The sequence below is a fragment of the Rhinopithecus roxellana genome, chromosome 6 (genome assembly GCF_007565055.1).
Source record: "Rhinopithecus roxellana isolate Shanxi Qingling chromosome 6, ASM756505v1, whole genome shotgun sequence".
NCBI classification, from domain to species: domain Eukaryota; kingdom Metazoa; phylum Chordata; class Mammalia; order Primates; family Cercopithecidae; genus Rhinopithecus; species Rhinopithecus roxellana.
Window position 1 is genome coordinate 50,331,187 of NC_044554.1, and position 14,701 is coordinate 50,345,887.

At 39.1% G+C, this 14,701-nt stretch overlaps 2 gene segments (V, D, J or C); both read right to left on the minus strand.

Annotated features, from left to right (window-relative positions):
• Window positions 1–14,701, minus strand: part of LOC104674945 — a 381,543-nt gene that overhangs the window by 202,266 nt on the left and 164,576 nt on the right.
• Window positions 1–14,701, minus strand: part of LOC104674944 — a 340,994-nt gene that overhangs the window by 193,075 nt on the left and 133,218 nt on the right. Inside the window, 1 exon segment of the C gene segment in view lies at window positions 3,643–3,649. Within this exon segment, the coding sequence occupies window positions 3,643–3,649 (7 nt within the window).

Below are 14,701 nucleotides of genomic sequence, written 5' to 3' on the forward strand. Positions count from 1 at the left end.
GGCTTTATCAGCTTAATCAACTGAGCCTTTGCCTAGGATGATTTTAGTCCATCTGCCTTTTAATTGCACTATCAATCATGACAGAACAGAAAATACAATCCAATACTTGCTTTGGTAATATTGCTAAAAATTGTTTGGGTGCTGCTGCAGTAAACAGTGTCTAAACCAAGTATCATTCTCCCTCCGCCCTTTCCCCCATTTCTTCTTAACGGAAAAGTCTTTGGTTTTGATTGTGAGATACAAAGATTAATCCCAGAATTTCTTCCACCTTTGTCCACTTCCTTTGCCCTAGTTCTCTAAGATCTACTGTTGGTATTTACTAAAATTTTTGTTCACATGATGCTGATATGGGGTTTGGGTTTTTATGATTATATCTCTAGTGTTTGAACACCATGTCTTCAAGTCTGTATGTATTTACATGTAACACTTGTGGGCCCCTGCTTACTCTTCCTCTGTCATGTGTCATGAAGGAATATAACAGTTTTGATTTACCAAACCCTGAAATACTCTATCCTATCAGGGGCTCCTTTAAGATAAAAGTAATCATTAAAATCATTCATGAGATTTGGCCTTAGATTTTACTATGAAATCTGGTCTTAATAGTAAGTGCTGAGAACAGAAAAAATAAATTGAGTTTTACTGCCCCCTGCTGAAAAAAAGGTGTTGGAGGTTTGGGGAGATTCTGACAAATTTTAAAGAAACAGGAAAGAGGGAGGCTCCCAGTTGTTCTCAGTGTGAGATGACTTAAGGATGAGTGATGAGTTGATGAAAGTCTTCAGCAGTGACTGGATGTAAAATCTATACCTCACAGTAGAAGTAACTAAGAAAGGAATGAAGAGAATTGCTCGACCTGGGTTTGGAAGTAGATATGAGATTGTCTCAGGTCCTAGTCAGATGAAGGGGTATTCAAAGGCAGAAGTAACTATCCACTCCTTGCTGCCCAGTGCAGGAATAACTCATGCATAACTTGCCTTTTATTGATGAAAATACTTTCCCCAAAGACTGCCATTCTGGTTTAGATAGGGAAGTCTCTGGAGAAGGTGCTGGGAATTGCTAAGTGTGAATTACCAAGACAAACATTATTATATATAATTCTTGTATATATCTCTATACATTTTTGTCCTAGTAAAACACCCTTTCTCAATGGAGGCTTCTTGATTCTCAGGACTTTGTAGTCCTTCCAGTGTCCATGAAGTTTGCATAGGGAATAGATACCAAGAAAGACAAGAGACAAAATGCAGTCTTAATATTCATCTAGGAGGGAAAGATCTGGAACCAGAATATGGCAATGCTAAATTAAGACTTCATATTATGGCAAAGGACTCACCTGTCTTCAGACGAGGCAGAAGGGAGAAAGGCTGAGGGTTCTGGTTTCCCAAACAGTGATAAATATCTCCTAGCTCAGGGCTCTGGGACCACATGGAAGTAGAATTACCTCTGAGGTTTCACTTCCCATGCCGAGAATAGCCCGTACCATAACAGTTCCTGTTTTCACAGAATAGAGTTGATTCCAGAGAATCACAAACACTGACTGTAGGGCATGCATGTTGAGCTTTTATGCAGTGTCTTATGTTTGAATCCCACAGCAAGGGTTTTTTATGAGCTTCAGCACCATGTTCTCAACCAAGTGTTCCCTTGGTATTCATGGGGGATCAGTTTAAATCCACTGATGCTTAAATCTCTTATATAAAATGGCATAGTATTTGCATACAACCTAGACACATCCTCCTGTATACTTTAAATCAACTCTAGATTAATTTTAATAGCTAATACAATGTAAATGCCATGTAAATAGTTGGTATACCTCACTGTTTTAAATTTTGTATTTTTATTGTTGTGTTGTTTTGTAATTTTTAAAATATATTTTTCATCTGAGGTTGACTAAATCTACAAATGAGGACCCCATTGATACAGAGTGTTAATTATGTACTCTATCAGCATTTGGAAGTTCCAAAGGCCCTCAAATACAGCATACATAATTCATTCCCCTCCTTCCTTCTAACTCTGCTTCTTTGCTTATAATAATAAAACTAGGGCTCCAGGCATAAACTTAACTTGTTAAATATTCTAATTAGAATATATTATAGACTCACTTCAATATATGAGTATATAAATTTGTGTTAACAATTAAAACGGAATATTTCATATATTTTCATATATATACATTATTCTTTGCATGTCTTCTTTCTCAAAACTCAGATTCCATTAAGAAAAACAGCTTTGATTTCCCCGAACATTCTCCCATGTATGTTTGACATTATGTCACTTCACCCTAGTTCTCAATCATGTATTACCATCAGATACTAATATCAGACAATAATTGTTACAGAAGTCTGTATACATTTTTTTGTCCAGTAAAACCCCCTCTCGCATTTCCAGCCTTCTCTTAACCAAACATAATTTCTTTGTTTTAAAGAGACTTGTAGATGGGAGGTGTGGAGGACTTAAATACACATGTACCAGACCTGGATTGCTATGGTCTGAACTCAGATCACATAGGACTTTAATCATTGAACATATGAACCCTTGATAGCAGTTACATCATTAGGATGTCCTGATCTAACATCGAGGTCGTAAACCCTATTGTTGATATGGACTCTAGAATAGGACTGCGCCATTATCCCTAGGGTAATTTGTTCCGTTGATCAAATTGTTGGGTCAATATATGTATGGTAATTCGCTTAAACTGGTTTAGTATCTTAGCATAGGTTGCTCGAAGGTTAAATTATGATCCGAGGTCACCCCAAACAAAATTTTTAATGCAGGGACAGTAGTTTAAGGCCTGTGGGCTTATTTAAGCTTTGTTTGCATTAATAAATTAAAGCTCCATAGGGTCTTCTCATCTTATTTATTCATGTACACCTCTTCATGGGCAGGTCAGTTTCACTGGTTGGAAGTAAGAGACAGCTGAACCCTCATGGGGCCATTCATACAAGTCCCTATTTAAGGAACAAGTGATTATGCTACCTTTGCACAGTCAGGGTACCGCGGCCGTTGAACATATGTCACTGGGCAGGTGGTGCCTCTAATACTAATAATGCTAGAGGTGATGTTTTTGGTAAACAGACAGGGTAAAATTTGCTGAGTTCCTTTTCCTTTTTTTAACCTTTCCTTAGAGCATGCCTGTGTTGGATTAACAGTATAGGTAATAATAAATTTGTTGGGTTGTTTATTAATATTAGGCTATTAATTGTCAGTGAGTTATTCTGGTCTGATGTAGGCTTATGCAGTGGAGGATATTTCATGTTACTTATATTAATATTATTGCTTCTATAAAATAATAGATTAGTCCAATGTGGTGTTAGGAGTTCAGTGGTGTGATTAGAATTTAGAGTGGTTGGATGTTGAGCTTGAACACTTTCTTAATTGATGGCTGCTTTTGGGCCGACTATGGGGATAATGTTTTTTACTCTCTACATGAAGGTTGTTTCCGAATGTCTAAAGAGCTGTCCCTCTTTAGACTAACAGTTAAATTTACAGGGGGATTAAGTGGCTCTGTAGGTAAATTTAAAGTTGAACTAAGATTCTGTCTTGGACAACCGGCTATCACCAGGCTCAGCAGGCTTATCACCACTACTCATGAATCTCCCCACTATTTTACTACATAGATGGGTGTGCTCTTTTAGCTGTTCTTGGGTAGCTCGTCTGGTTTTGGGGGCCTTGACTTTGGTTCTCTATGTAAAGTTATTTCTAGTTAATTCATTATGCAGAAGGCATAAGGGCCTATCTTTGCTATTTTATACTTGGTTAACTTTTTCATCTTTACCTTACGGTACTATGTCTATTGCACCAGGGTAAAATTTCTATCACCTATACTTTTGTTTGGGTAAATGGTTTGAGTAAGGTTATTCGATAGTACTATTAGTTAAGTTTAGGGCTAGAGTTGGCTCAAGGTGGTCAAATTATGGTGAAATTTTCCAGGTATAAGCCAGATGCTTTGTGTTAAGCTACACCTTGGTTCATCCAAGTACACTTTCCAGTATACTTACCATGTTATGACTTGTCTCCTCTATATAAATATGTAGGGGTTTTAGTTAAATTAATCTTTAAAGTCATATTTAAGGAGGGTGACGGGCAGTGTGTGCATGCTTTATGACCTCATTCAATTAAGCACTCTGCTCTTAATATACTGCTAAATCCTCCTTGCGCCTTTAGATTCCATAAGGGTTGTCGTGAGATTTTCTGGGTGTAGAAAATGTAGCCCATTTCTTACCACTCCACGGGCTACACTTTGACCTAACGTTTTTATGTAGATACTTGTGCTTACTTTGCGGCCTTTACTAGGGTTTGCTGAAGATGATGGTATATAGGCTGAGCAAAAGGTGGTGAGGTAAATCAGGGTTTATCCATTATAAAACAGGCTCCTCTAGAGGGATATAAAGCACCACCAAGTCCTTTGAGTTTTAAGCTATTGCTTGTAGTGTTCTGGCGAATAGTTTTGTTGATTTAACTATTGGAGTTTAGGGCTAAGCATAGTGGGGTATCTAATTCCAGTTTGGGTCTTAGCTATTGTGTCTTCAGAAGTATTAAAGCCTCCTTCATAATTTATTTTATTTCAGCTAGGGTTTTTTACAGCTTAGATGAAGCTTAGCTTTATTAAGGATAGATCTAAAACACTCTTTATGCTGAGTTCTATTAGTTCGGCTGCAGTGGCTGGCATGAAATTAATCAACCCTGGATATTAGTATAGTTTAAACTTTTGTTTATTGCTAAAGGTCTATCAGTGCTGTTTCCCATAGGGGTGTGACTGAGCAAAGTGTGTTGAGCTGCATTTGTGTGTGCTTCATACTTACTCCTTTTGATCAAGGTGATTTAGAGGGTACTTTCACCGGGATGGGGATGCTTGCATGTGTAATCTTACTAAGAGTTAATAGAAAGGCCAAGACCAAACCTGTCTGTTTATGGAGCCGTATAAGCCCATCTAGACATTTTCAGTGTCTTGCTTTAAATAATTAAGCTACATTAACTGTATATATGTTAAGAGTAAAATTGGAGTATAGAAGAAGATACAGGCAATATTCACAGTTGTAGGATTCAGGGATTTAAAGTTGAGTTAGCAGGAGCTGGTGGAGTAGATGTTAGTAATGGTGAGTGGTTGGTGTAGTACAGGGTAACAGATGATGCCTTTTGGGGTGTATAAATTTAGGGTATGGGCTTAGTAACAGATGGGTGTGCATATTAGATATAATTGTTGTAAAAGTATAATTAGATTGGTGGGGGGTTAGTTTCCTAAAAAATTTGCATTAGTTGAGGTGTAGCTGTTGGGGATACCAATACAAATATTTTGGGCTCTGGCAGAGTTGAATTAAGGTGTTCTTGTTTTGGGGGTTTAGCAAGGTGTCTCTTTTCCTGGGCTGATGAAGTCAGAGATGGGGGAGGAGGAGTTGCAGATTTTTATTTTAAAAGTCCAATAAGGGGAACAGCTATGTGTGTTTGTCTGTTAATTACTGCTATGTCCTTCAAGCATGAATTAATTAGCACCTTAGGGTGGTTATGCCCGGTCGGAATATTGAATTTAGGTGCGATTAATATAGGTGATTGGTAGGGATCAAACACAGGTCCGGCTGCAGGTGATGGGGAGGGGACCAGGCCTTTCACGATGCTGAGTGATAGCATACCTGAAAGTTATGCATGGCAGTGCTCCCATGACTGGTTAATAGGGTGATAGTCACTGGTCCATCGAGATGTCTACTCTTAACTAAAGAATTTATAACCTTGTGAAGAGCCAGTATGAAAAGAAAACCAGCACAAGACAAAGATACCCTCTTTTGCCACTCCTGTTCAACATAGTACTGGGAGTCCTGGTCAGGGCAATTAGGCAGAAGGAAGAAATAGACATCCAAATAGGAAGAGAGAAACTCAAACTATCCCTATTTGCAGATGACATGATTCTATATCTAGAAAACCCCATAGTCTCTGCCCAAAAGCTGGTTGATCTGATAAACAACTTAAAACAATTTGTTTTAAAATACAAAATCAACATTAAAAAAGTAGCATTCCAATACACAAAAAACATACAAGCTAAGAGTCAAATCAGGAATATAATTCCATTCGTAATTGCCACACGCAACAAATATCTAAGAATACAGCTAACCAGAGAAGTGAAAGATCTCTGCAACAGGAATTACAAAACACTGCTCAAAGAAATCAGAGATGACACAAACAAATGGAAAAACATTCTATGCACATAGATAGAAAGAATCAATATCCATTAAAATGATCATACTGGCCAAAGCAATATAGATGCGATGGTATTCCGTTGGTGCAAAAGTAATTGCGGTTTTGATGAATTTTAAATCATAACTAGGCTCAAGCACATCTTTATTAATCAAAATAGGAACCATTACAATCAACACATTTTTGCCAATGAGAAATAAGTTTGTTTATTTCTGTGGCATAAAAATCTATGCTTTGGAATTCAACGAACTCTTGGAAAGCATTTTCTGCATCTTGCTTGCTATGGAAGCATTTTCCTTGCAAAAAGACTTTTACATCAAGCTCTGGCAGTCCTTGATCAATTATTTTTGTGCCTGGGCCTCCCTGGCTCCTAAAAGAATCCCCACTGCAGGGGAACCAGGGGACTATTCCAGTGCCTGGAAAGAAAAGGGGCATCTCCAAGCTCCTAGCTTTGACCTCATGCTAGGGACAGGGAATTTTATTTTTTGAAATTCAGTGCATCCAGATAATAATGGAAGTCTATCTGCACCTGCAGGTTAAAAATGAATCTCAGCAGAGATCAAAGCGTGGGGTAGTAGATAAAAAATTACTTTTGTAAATCATAGTCTCTGATACTTGAACTTTAACTTCTGAGTCAGATTTAATGATAATTACATTTACTTACAGTGAAGTTGTAGAAAACAGGCTAGTTATTTTGTTTTTAGTAGAAAGGCAACCAAATATAGAGCTCAATGGTGGAGTTGAGCTTGGAAGAACTGGGGCAGAGAAAGGTTAGACAGGATAAAGGAGCTGTCAGTGGGAACAGAACAAAGTGTGGGATGTTGCAAAGTGGGTGGAGATAATGGCAAAGGGACTATAAAATCTACATTGTATTGAGCTTATAAGAAATGCTCTTGTTGAAAATCATGAGCTTCTGTCAAGTGCTCAAGTTCATTCTCCTGAAAGGTCACCATTGGGCTAGCTCCCTAGGAAAAATAAAATAGGGGAGATTGATTTAGTGTAGCCTGTGGTTTCAGAGTCATCACATGGCTTAGGGACATTGATCGAAAGTGGCCCTTAGCTTACACTGAGGCTCACACTGCCTAAGACCACTGAAAGCTCTAAACATCCCACATCCCACAACCCACACACAGGTACCCTTCAGAGCAAACAACTCACCCATGTGTCTGTCTTTCTGTGTAGACAGCAGGTGGCCAAGAAGCACTGTGCAAATCACTGGTGGCACAGAAGTAAAGAGCTGTCTGGTTGGGGGTGGCAGACTCTAGGGACAGGGAGAATTGAGCCTGTTCCTGTCGAGAGACACTGTACCCATCGGATATCTCTCCTTTGTTTATATCTTTGACATCAAAGGAGTAATAGATCAACCGTAGCCCCAGTCCTGGGTCTTGTCGATACCAGTACATTTGATCATGACCCTTAGTCTGAGAACATTCCAGCATAATCCTCTTTCCTGTCTTTGCGATCATATTCCTTGGGGTCTGGGTAACATCAGCATCCATGGACCCTGTGGGGAAATAAGACAGAAACTGAAGACAGAGACTGGCAAATGTCCTCGTGCTGCAATCTCTAGGGATAGGCTTAATCCAGAACCTGGAAAATTTAAGGCAGTCATTTCCCCATCTGTTTCCCAAACTCACCTGTTCCCAGGAGACAAAAGGCCACACAGAAGAGGAGCAGGGAGGCCATGGCATGAAGAGGAAGGATGGAGGTGTTTCAAGCTCTGGATGTTGAAGGAAGCAGGGCATGGAAATAGAAAACTGGGAGGATTCAGGAAGTGATGTCATTGTCCCTCCCAAGGTACTGGGTCTTAAAGAAAGATGCCATGTTGGCTTATGTATTATATGTTCTTAGCGGATGCTGAAATTCTTCTACTCGCTTCTCTTCGTTTTCTGGTGCTTTACTGACAACCACCAGAGAGTTGTATCTCTCTCCTTTCTCAGGGCATATCTATTTCAGTTGTTCAAGGAGACATCATCCTCCTGATAAAACAGGCTGGAGAAAATTCAAAACCAAATTGAATTTTGAATAAAGGGAGTCTAATCTCACTTGAATGATAGGAAAATATAACTCTTCTTTTTTTCTGCATTTAATCATTTATTCTACTTCAGTTCTTGGTAAACTATGCAATTTGAATACCTTCTTTGTAAAGATTGAGACTTTTTTGTTTTAAGAAGGACAGGATTCCCTTGCTCACCTCTTCGGTTGCTGCAGCTGCTCAAACCCCTGAGGGGAAAGAGAGCATGCAGATGGACAGATGCAGGAGTCCAAGTGGGCAGATAGTGCTGCCATCTGCACACAGCTTGAGTGGTAACCAGCTCAGTGGACCCTCTGCCTTTCTGCAAGGGCAGAGGGCCAATGTGACAGCTCTCTGTATCCTGAGCTCTTGCCCAGCATCCTGGAAGAATTGGGTCACACATGGGCTTGAAGGATGAATGTGGGGTTTTACTGAGTGGTGGTGGTGACGACTCTCAGGAGGATGTATGGGGAGACTGGAAGGGGGGATGGAGTGAGAAGATGATCTTCCCCTTGAAGTTTGGCCATCTAGAGACTGAACTCTTCTCTGACAGCCCCCAGTTGAACTCCTCGGAGTTCAGATGTTCCTCCTCTTTTTCTCTGCCACGTCATTCTGCCCTCCCTCTGCTTGTCTCCTAACCTGCTTGTCTGCCTCTGAAGCCTGAGGTTTGGGGTTTATATGGGCACAAGAAAGGGGACATGGTGGGTCAAAAAGACAACTTTTTGGAAATGAAAACAGGAATGCCTGTCCCCATTTACAGCTGCAGGTCGCCAGGCTTGAGGGTGGGGCCTTTGCTGGGAAACCACCCTCTTCTGCCCAGTATTTTTGTCTCCTGCCCATATCACTGGCTCTCCCTCATGCATGGGTACACCATGGCATCCTACCCTACTCATTCCTACTGCATGTCAAATTGGTGAAGTCTTATTTTTAGATATTTTTACTTTTAATTCTAAAAATTTCAAACATATACAAAGTAGGCTTAATAAAATGATGAGCCTTCGTGTCCTCACATGAGTCATCATCAGTAATTACCAACTCCTCATGGGCTCTCTTGTTCATCTACCATCTCCTTCACCACTTCTGCATCTCCTGTGTAATTTTGAATGGTTGTTGCTTTATTTAGGAGTACCCAAGCACATTTTACAGCCATTGCCTACACTCCAGATAACATATTCCAGCGTCCCCTCCCTTCTTCTCTTTCTGGTTAAAGTTCTCCATTAGCAATGTGAATAAAAATGTGGATTTGTTCCAGTAAACTCCTTAGCCAGGGGTCTGATGAATATAAACAAGAAAATGATCATAAGAACTTTTATTTGGGGTTTGTCTTCAATGTAAAAAAATAAATCATTGCCCTTATTTGCAATTCTTAAAGTAAACATGCTGTTTTGGTGCCCTCTGCTGTGGGCAATAATTTGAGTGGAATTAATAATTGGGAGCTGAATATTAACTATTCTTGGTGATCACGTTGGTTGAGAGAAAAGAGGACTGATATCCAGTGGTTGAGAGAGTTTTCCTGGGCATTTCTGACAGAAGTTTGTAGGTGCAGAGCAAGGAAAGAAGAAGCAGAAATCATTCTGGGAGCAGAATCTATGCCCGAGGAGGAGTGAGTGACCATTATCAGAGGAATGAATGGAGGAGACACACATTCGCACGGAAATGAAATTGAAAAAGGCATCCCAATTTCTGGAAAAATGAGAAGGTTCTTCATGGCACAGGCCAATATATTCTCTACTCTGGGCTGGCTCATGCACCTCTCAAATCGTATTTATAATCCACATTTTCTCTGACCTATACTCTACCACAGGCAGGACACAGACTTCTTGGTCTTACCCACAGACCATGTCCATCTGTGTGCTGTGCGTATGCACATGATTCTAAGGACTGTTGAACCCCTCATTCCATGTGTGAGTTATTGATCTATATAACACACATCCTCTGGTATAAAAGGCTGCCAAAGGATAAGTAATTTTATTTCTTTACTACTGCATAGAGTTTTTGGTGTCCTAAGAGAATTTTGCCTGCTCTCAACTCACAAAGATGTTTTTCTATGTTTTCTTCTAGAATATTTGTGGTTTCAGCTTTTATAATTATGTCTATGAAACATCTCAATTTAATTTTCATTTTTATGGTGGTAGGTGATAGTAAAGGTTTGTTTTTTTCCATACGATTATCCAGTTTTTCCAACAAACTTGTTGAAAATTACCATCTTAATGCATTGAAACTTCCAATCCATAAACATGATATATCTCTCCGTTTAAAAATATTTTCTTTAGTTTCCCTTTGTGGAGTTTTGTAGTTTTTAATTGAACATCTATGCTAAATTGTTCGTAAGTAATTTGTTATTGGTACTATTGTAAATGGTATTATTTTCTGAAGTTTGTGTTTCAATTGTTTTCAACTAGTAAAAAAAAACCTTGATTTTTAAAATACTGATGTATGCTGTGATATTGGTAAATTCACTAATTATTTATAGTTGTTCCTTGATTTCTTATGATTTTCTATGTAAACAGTCATGTAATCTGCAAATAATTGGACTTCTTCCTTTTCAATGTTTAAAACTTTTATTTTTGTTGCTTTATCATGCTGGTTAAGATCTCCAATATAATACTGAATAAAAATAGTGAGCAGCTTAGTGCAAGCATTTATGAAGCCCAAGAATTCAAGTCCCATCGGGGGAATATAGTGAGATCTCATCTATAATTAAAATAAAGTAAAAAGTAATGAGAAAACTTCATGGCTTGCGTCTGTGGGGAAAAGAGAGATCAGACTGTCACTGTGTCTATATAGAAAGAAGTAGACATAAGAGACTCCATTTTGTTCTGTATTTGAGATGCTGTTAATCTGTGACTCTACCACCAACCCTGTCCTTGCAAGAGACATGTGCTGTGGTGACTCAAGGTTTAAAGGATTTGGAGCTGTGCAAGGTGTGCTTTGTTAAACAAGTGCCTAAAGGCAGTATGCTGGTTAAAAGTCATCACCATTCTCTTAATCTTAAGTACCCAGGGACACGTACACTGTGGAAGGTCACAGGGACCTCTGCCTAGGAAAGCTAGGTATTGTCCAAGGTTTTTCCCCATGTGATAGTCTGAAATATGGCCTCGTGGGAAGGGGAAGACCTGATCGTCCCCCAGCCTGACACCCGTGAAGGGTCTATGCCGAGGAGGACTAGTATAAAAGGAAAGAAGGCCTCTTGGCAGTTGAGATAGAGAAAAGTATCTGTCTCCTGCCCGTCCCTGGGCATTGGAACATCTCAGTGTAAAACCCGATTGTAAGTTCTATTAACTGAGATGGGAGAAAACCACCTTAGTGCTGAAGGTGGGACGTGCTAGCGGCAATGCTGCTCTTTATGCACTAAAAAGGTTTATGGAGATGTTTGCATATGCATATCAAGGCACAGCACTTCTCCTTAAACGTATTCATGTCACAGAGATCTTTATTCCTATGTCTTACTGCTGACCTTCTCCCTACTATGATCCTATTATCCTGCCACTTCCCTTTTCCAAGATGGTAAAGATATTGATCACTAAATACTGAGGGAACTCAGAGACCGGTGCCAGCCTGGGTCCTCTGTAGGCTGAGCGCGGGTCCCCTGGGCCCACTTTTTTCTTTCTCTACACTTTTTCTCTGTGTCTCATTTCTTTTCTTAAGTCTCTCATTCCACCTAATGAGAAACACCCACAGGTGTGGAGGGGCAGGCCACCCCTTCAGTGTCTTATTATATTATAGGAGGAAAGTGCTCGACACACTATTAAATCAGATGTTATTTGTAAATTTTTCATTTATAACTTTAATCAGATTAAGATAACTGTCTTACTAGTTTACTGATAGTGTGTCTTTTGGATAAGTATTGATTTTGTCAAAGGTTTCTCCGAATCTATTGAGAGGGTCAAGTGATTATTCTTTATTATTCTGATATAGTGAAATATATTGATTTTGGAAGCTAAACCACTGTTTCTCCTGCAATAAACTCACTTGGTCATGTTGTAGAATTGTTCACATATACACATATGTATATGCACACAAATATGTACATATATTCATATTTGGATTTATGTATTATTTATTTTTGATCCAAAAGTATATTTTCTATTTTTTGAAGAAAGTTAATTTTTGGAAGTTTTTGCTCATCAAAATTTGAGTGAATTATCTAGTTACCTCCCACTCCAATAGATGTACTTTGTAGCAGCTCTACTTTCTTTTTTTTTTATTTCTGGGGTACATGTGCAGGATGTGCAGGTTTGTTACATAGGGAAATGTGTGCCATGGTGGTTTGCTACACCTGTCAACCCATCACCTAGGTATTAAGTCCAGCATGCATTACCTATTTTTCCTAATGTTCTCCCTCCTCCCACCCCACCCCCCAACAGGTTCCAGTGTGTGTTGTTCCTCTCCCTGTGTCCATGTATTTTCTTGGTTTAGCTCCCACTTATAAGTGAGAAAATGCAACGTCTGTTTTTGTGTTCCTGGGTTAGTTTGTTAAGGATAATGGCTTCCAGCTTCATCCATGTCCCTGCAAAGGACATTGTCATGCGCGTCCGTCTGAAGAGACCACCAAACAGGCTTTGTGTGAGCAACATGGCTGTTTATTTCACCTGGGTGCAGCGAAAAGAGAGTCAGTGAAGGGAGATAAGGGTGGGGCTGTTTTATAGGATTTGGGTAGGTAAAGGAAAATTACAGTCAAAGGGGGCTTGTTCTCTGGCGGGCAGGAGTGGGGGTCACAAGGTGCTCAGTGGGGGAGCTTTTTGAGCCAGGATGAGCCTAGGAAAAGGAATTTCACAAGATAATATCATCACTTAAGGCAAGGACCGGCCATTTTCACTTCTTTTGTGGTGGAATGTCATTGGTTAAGGTGAAGCGGGGCATTTGCACTTCTTTTGTGATTCTTCAGTTACTTCAGGTCATCTGGGCGTATATACGTGCATGTCACAGGGGATGCGATGGCTTGGCTTGGGCTCAGAGGCCTGACAGACATGATCTCATTCCTTTTTATGGCTGCATAGTACTCCATGGTGTACATATACCACATTTTCTTTATCCAGTCTGTTGTTGATGGGCATTTGGGTTGATTCCATGTCTTTGCCATTATGAATAGTGCTGCAATGAACATATGCATGCATGTATCTTTGTAATAGAATGATTTATATTTCTTTGGGTATATACCCAGTAATGGGATTGCTGGGTCAAATGGTATTTCTGGTTCTAGATCTTTGAGGAAGCAACACACTGTCTTCCACAATGGTTGAACTAATTTAGGTTCTAACCAACCATGGAAAAGTGTTCCTATTTCTCCACAACCTTGCCAGCATTTTCATAATGGCTGTTCTGACTGGTATGAGATGGTATCTCATTGTGGTTTTGATTTGCATTTCTCTAATGATCAGTGGTGTTGAGATTTTTTTTGGTATGTTTGTTGGCCACATGAATGTCTTCTTTTGAGAAGTATCTGTTCATGTCCTTTGCCCACTTTTTAATGGGGTTGTTTTTTCTTGTAAATGTGTTTGAATTTCTTGTAGATTCTGGTTATTAGACCTTTGTCAGATGGATAGACTATAAAATTTTCTCCCACTCTGTAGGTTTCCTGTTCACTATGATGATAATTTCTTTTGCTGTGCAGAAACTCTTTAGATCCCTTTGTCATTTTTTGCTTTCGTTATAATTACTTTTGACGATTTCATCATGAAATCTATGTCTGTGCCTATATCCTGAATGATATTGCCTAGACTTTATCTAGGGATTTATAGTTTTAGGTTTTACATGTAAGTCTTTAATTCATCTTGATTTAGTTTTTGTGTAAGGTGTGAGGAAGAGGTCCAGTTTCAATTTTCTGCAAATGGTTAGCCAATTCTCCCCGTACCTTTTATTAAATAGGGGATCCATTCCCCATTGCTTGTTTTTGTCAGGTTTGTTGAAGATCAGATATGTAGATGTGTGATCATTTCTGAGTTCTCTACTCTCTTCCATTGGTCTATGTGTCTGTTTTTGTACCAGTATTATGCTGTTTTGGTTATTGTAGCCTTGTAATATAGTTTAAAGTCTGGTAGCATGATGCCTCCAGCTTTGTTCTTTTTGCTTAGGATTGTCTTAGCTATTCAGGCTCTTTTTTGGTTCCATATGAATTTTAAAATAGTTTTTCCTAATTCTGTGAAGAATGTCAATGGTAGTTTAATGGGAATAGCATTGACTCTATAAATTACTATATTCTATATAGCCGTTTTCATGATATTGATTCTTCTTATCCATAAGGATTAAATCTTTTTCTGTTTGTTTGTGTCCTCTCTGGTTTCCTTGAGCAGTGGTTTGTAGTTATTCTTGAAGAAGTCCTTCCCTTCCCTTGTTAGCTATGTTCCTAGGTATTTTATTCTCTTTGTAACAATTGTGAATGGGAATTCATTCATGATTTTGCTCTCTGCTTGCCTGTTGTTTATGTATTGAAATGCTTGTGACTTCTGTACTTTGATTTTGTATCCTGAGATTTTGCTAAAGCTGCTTATCAGTTTAAGAAGCTTTTGA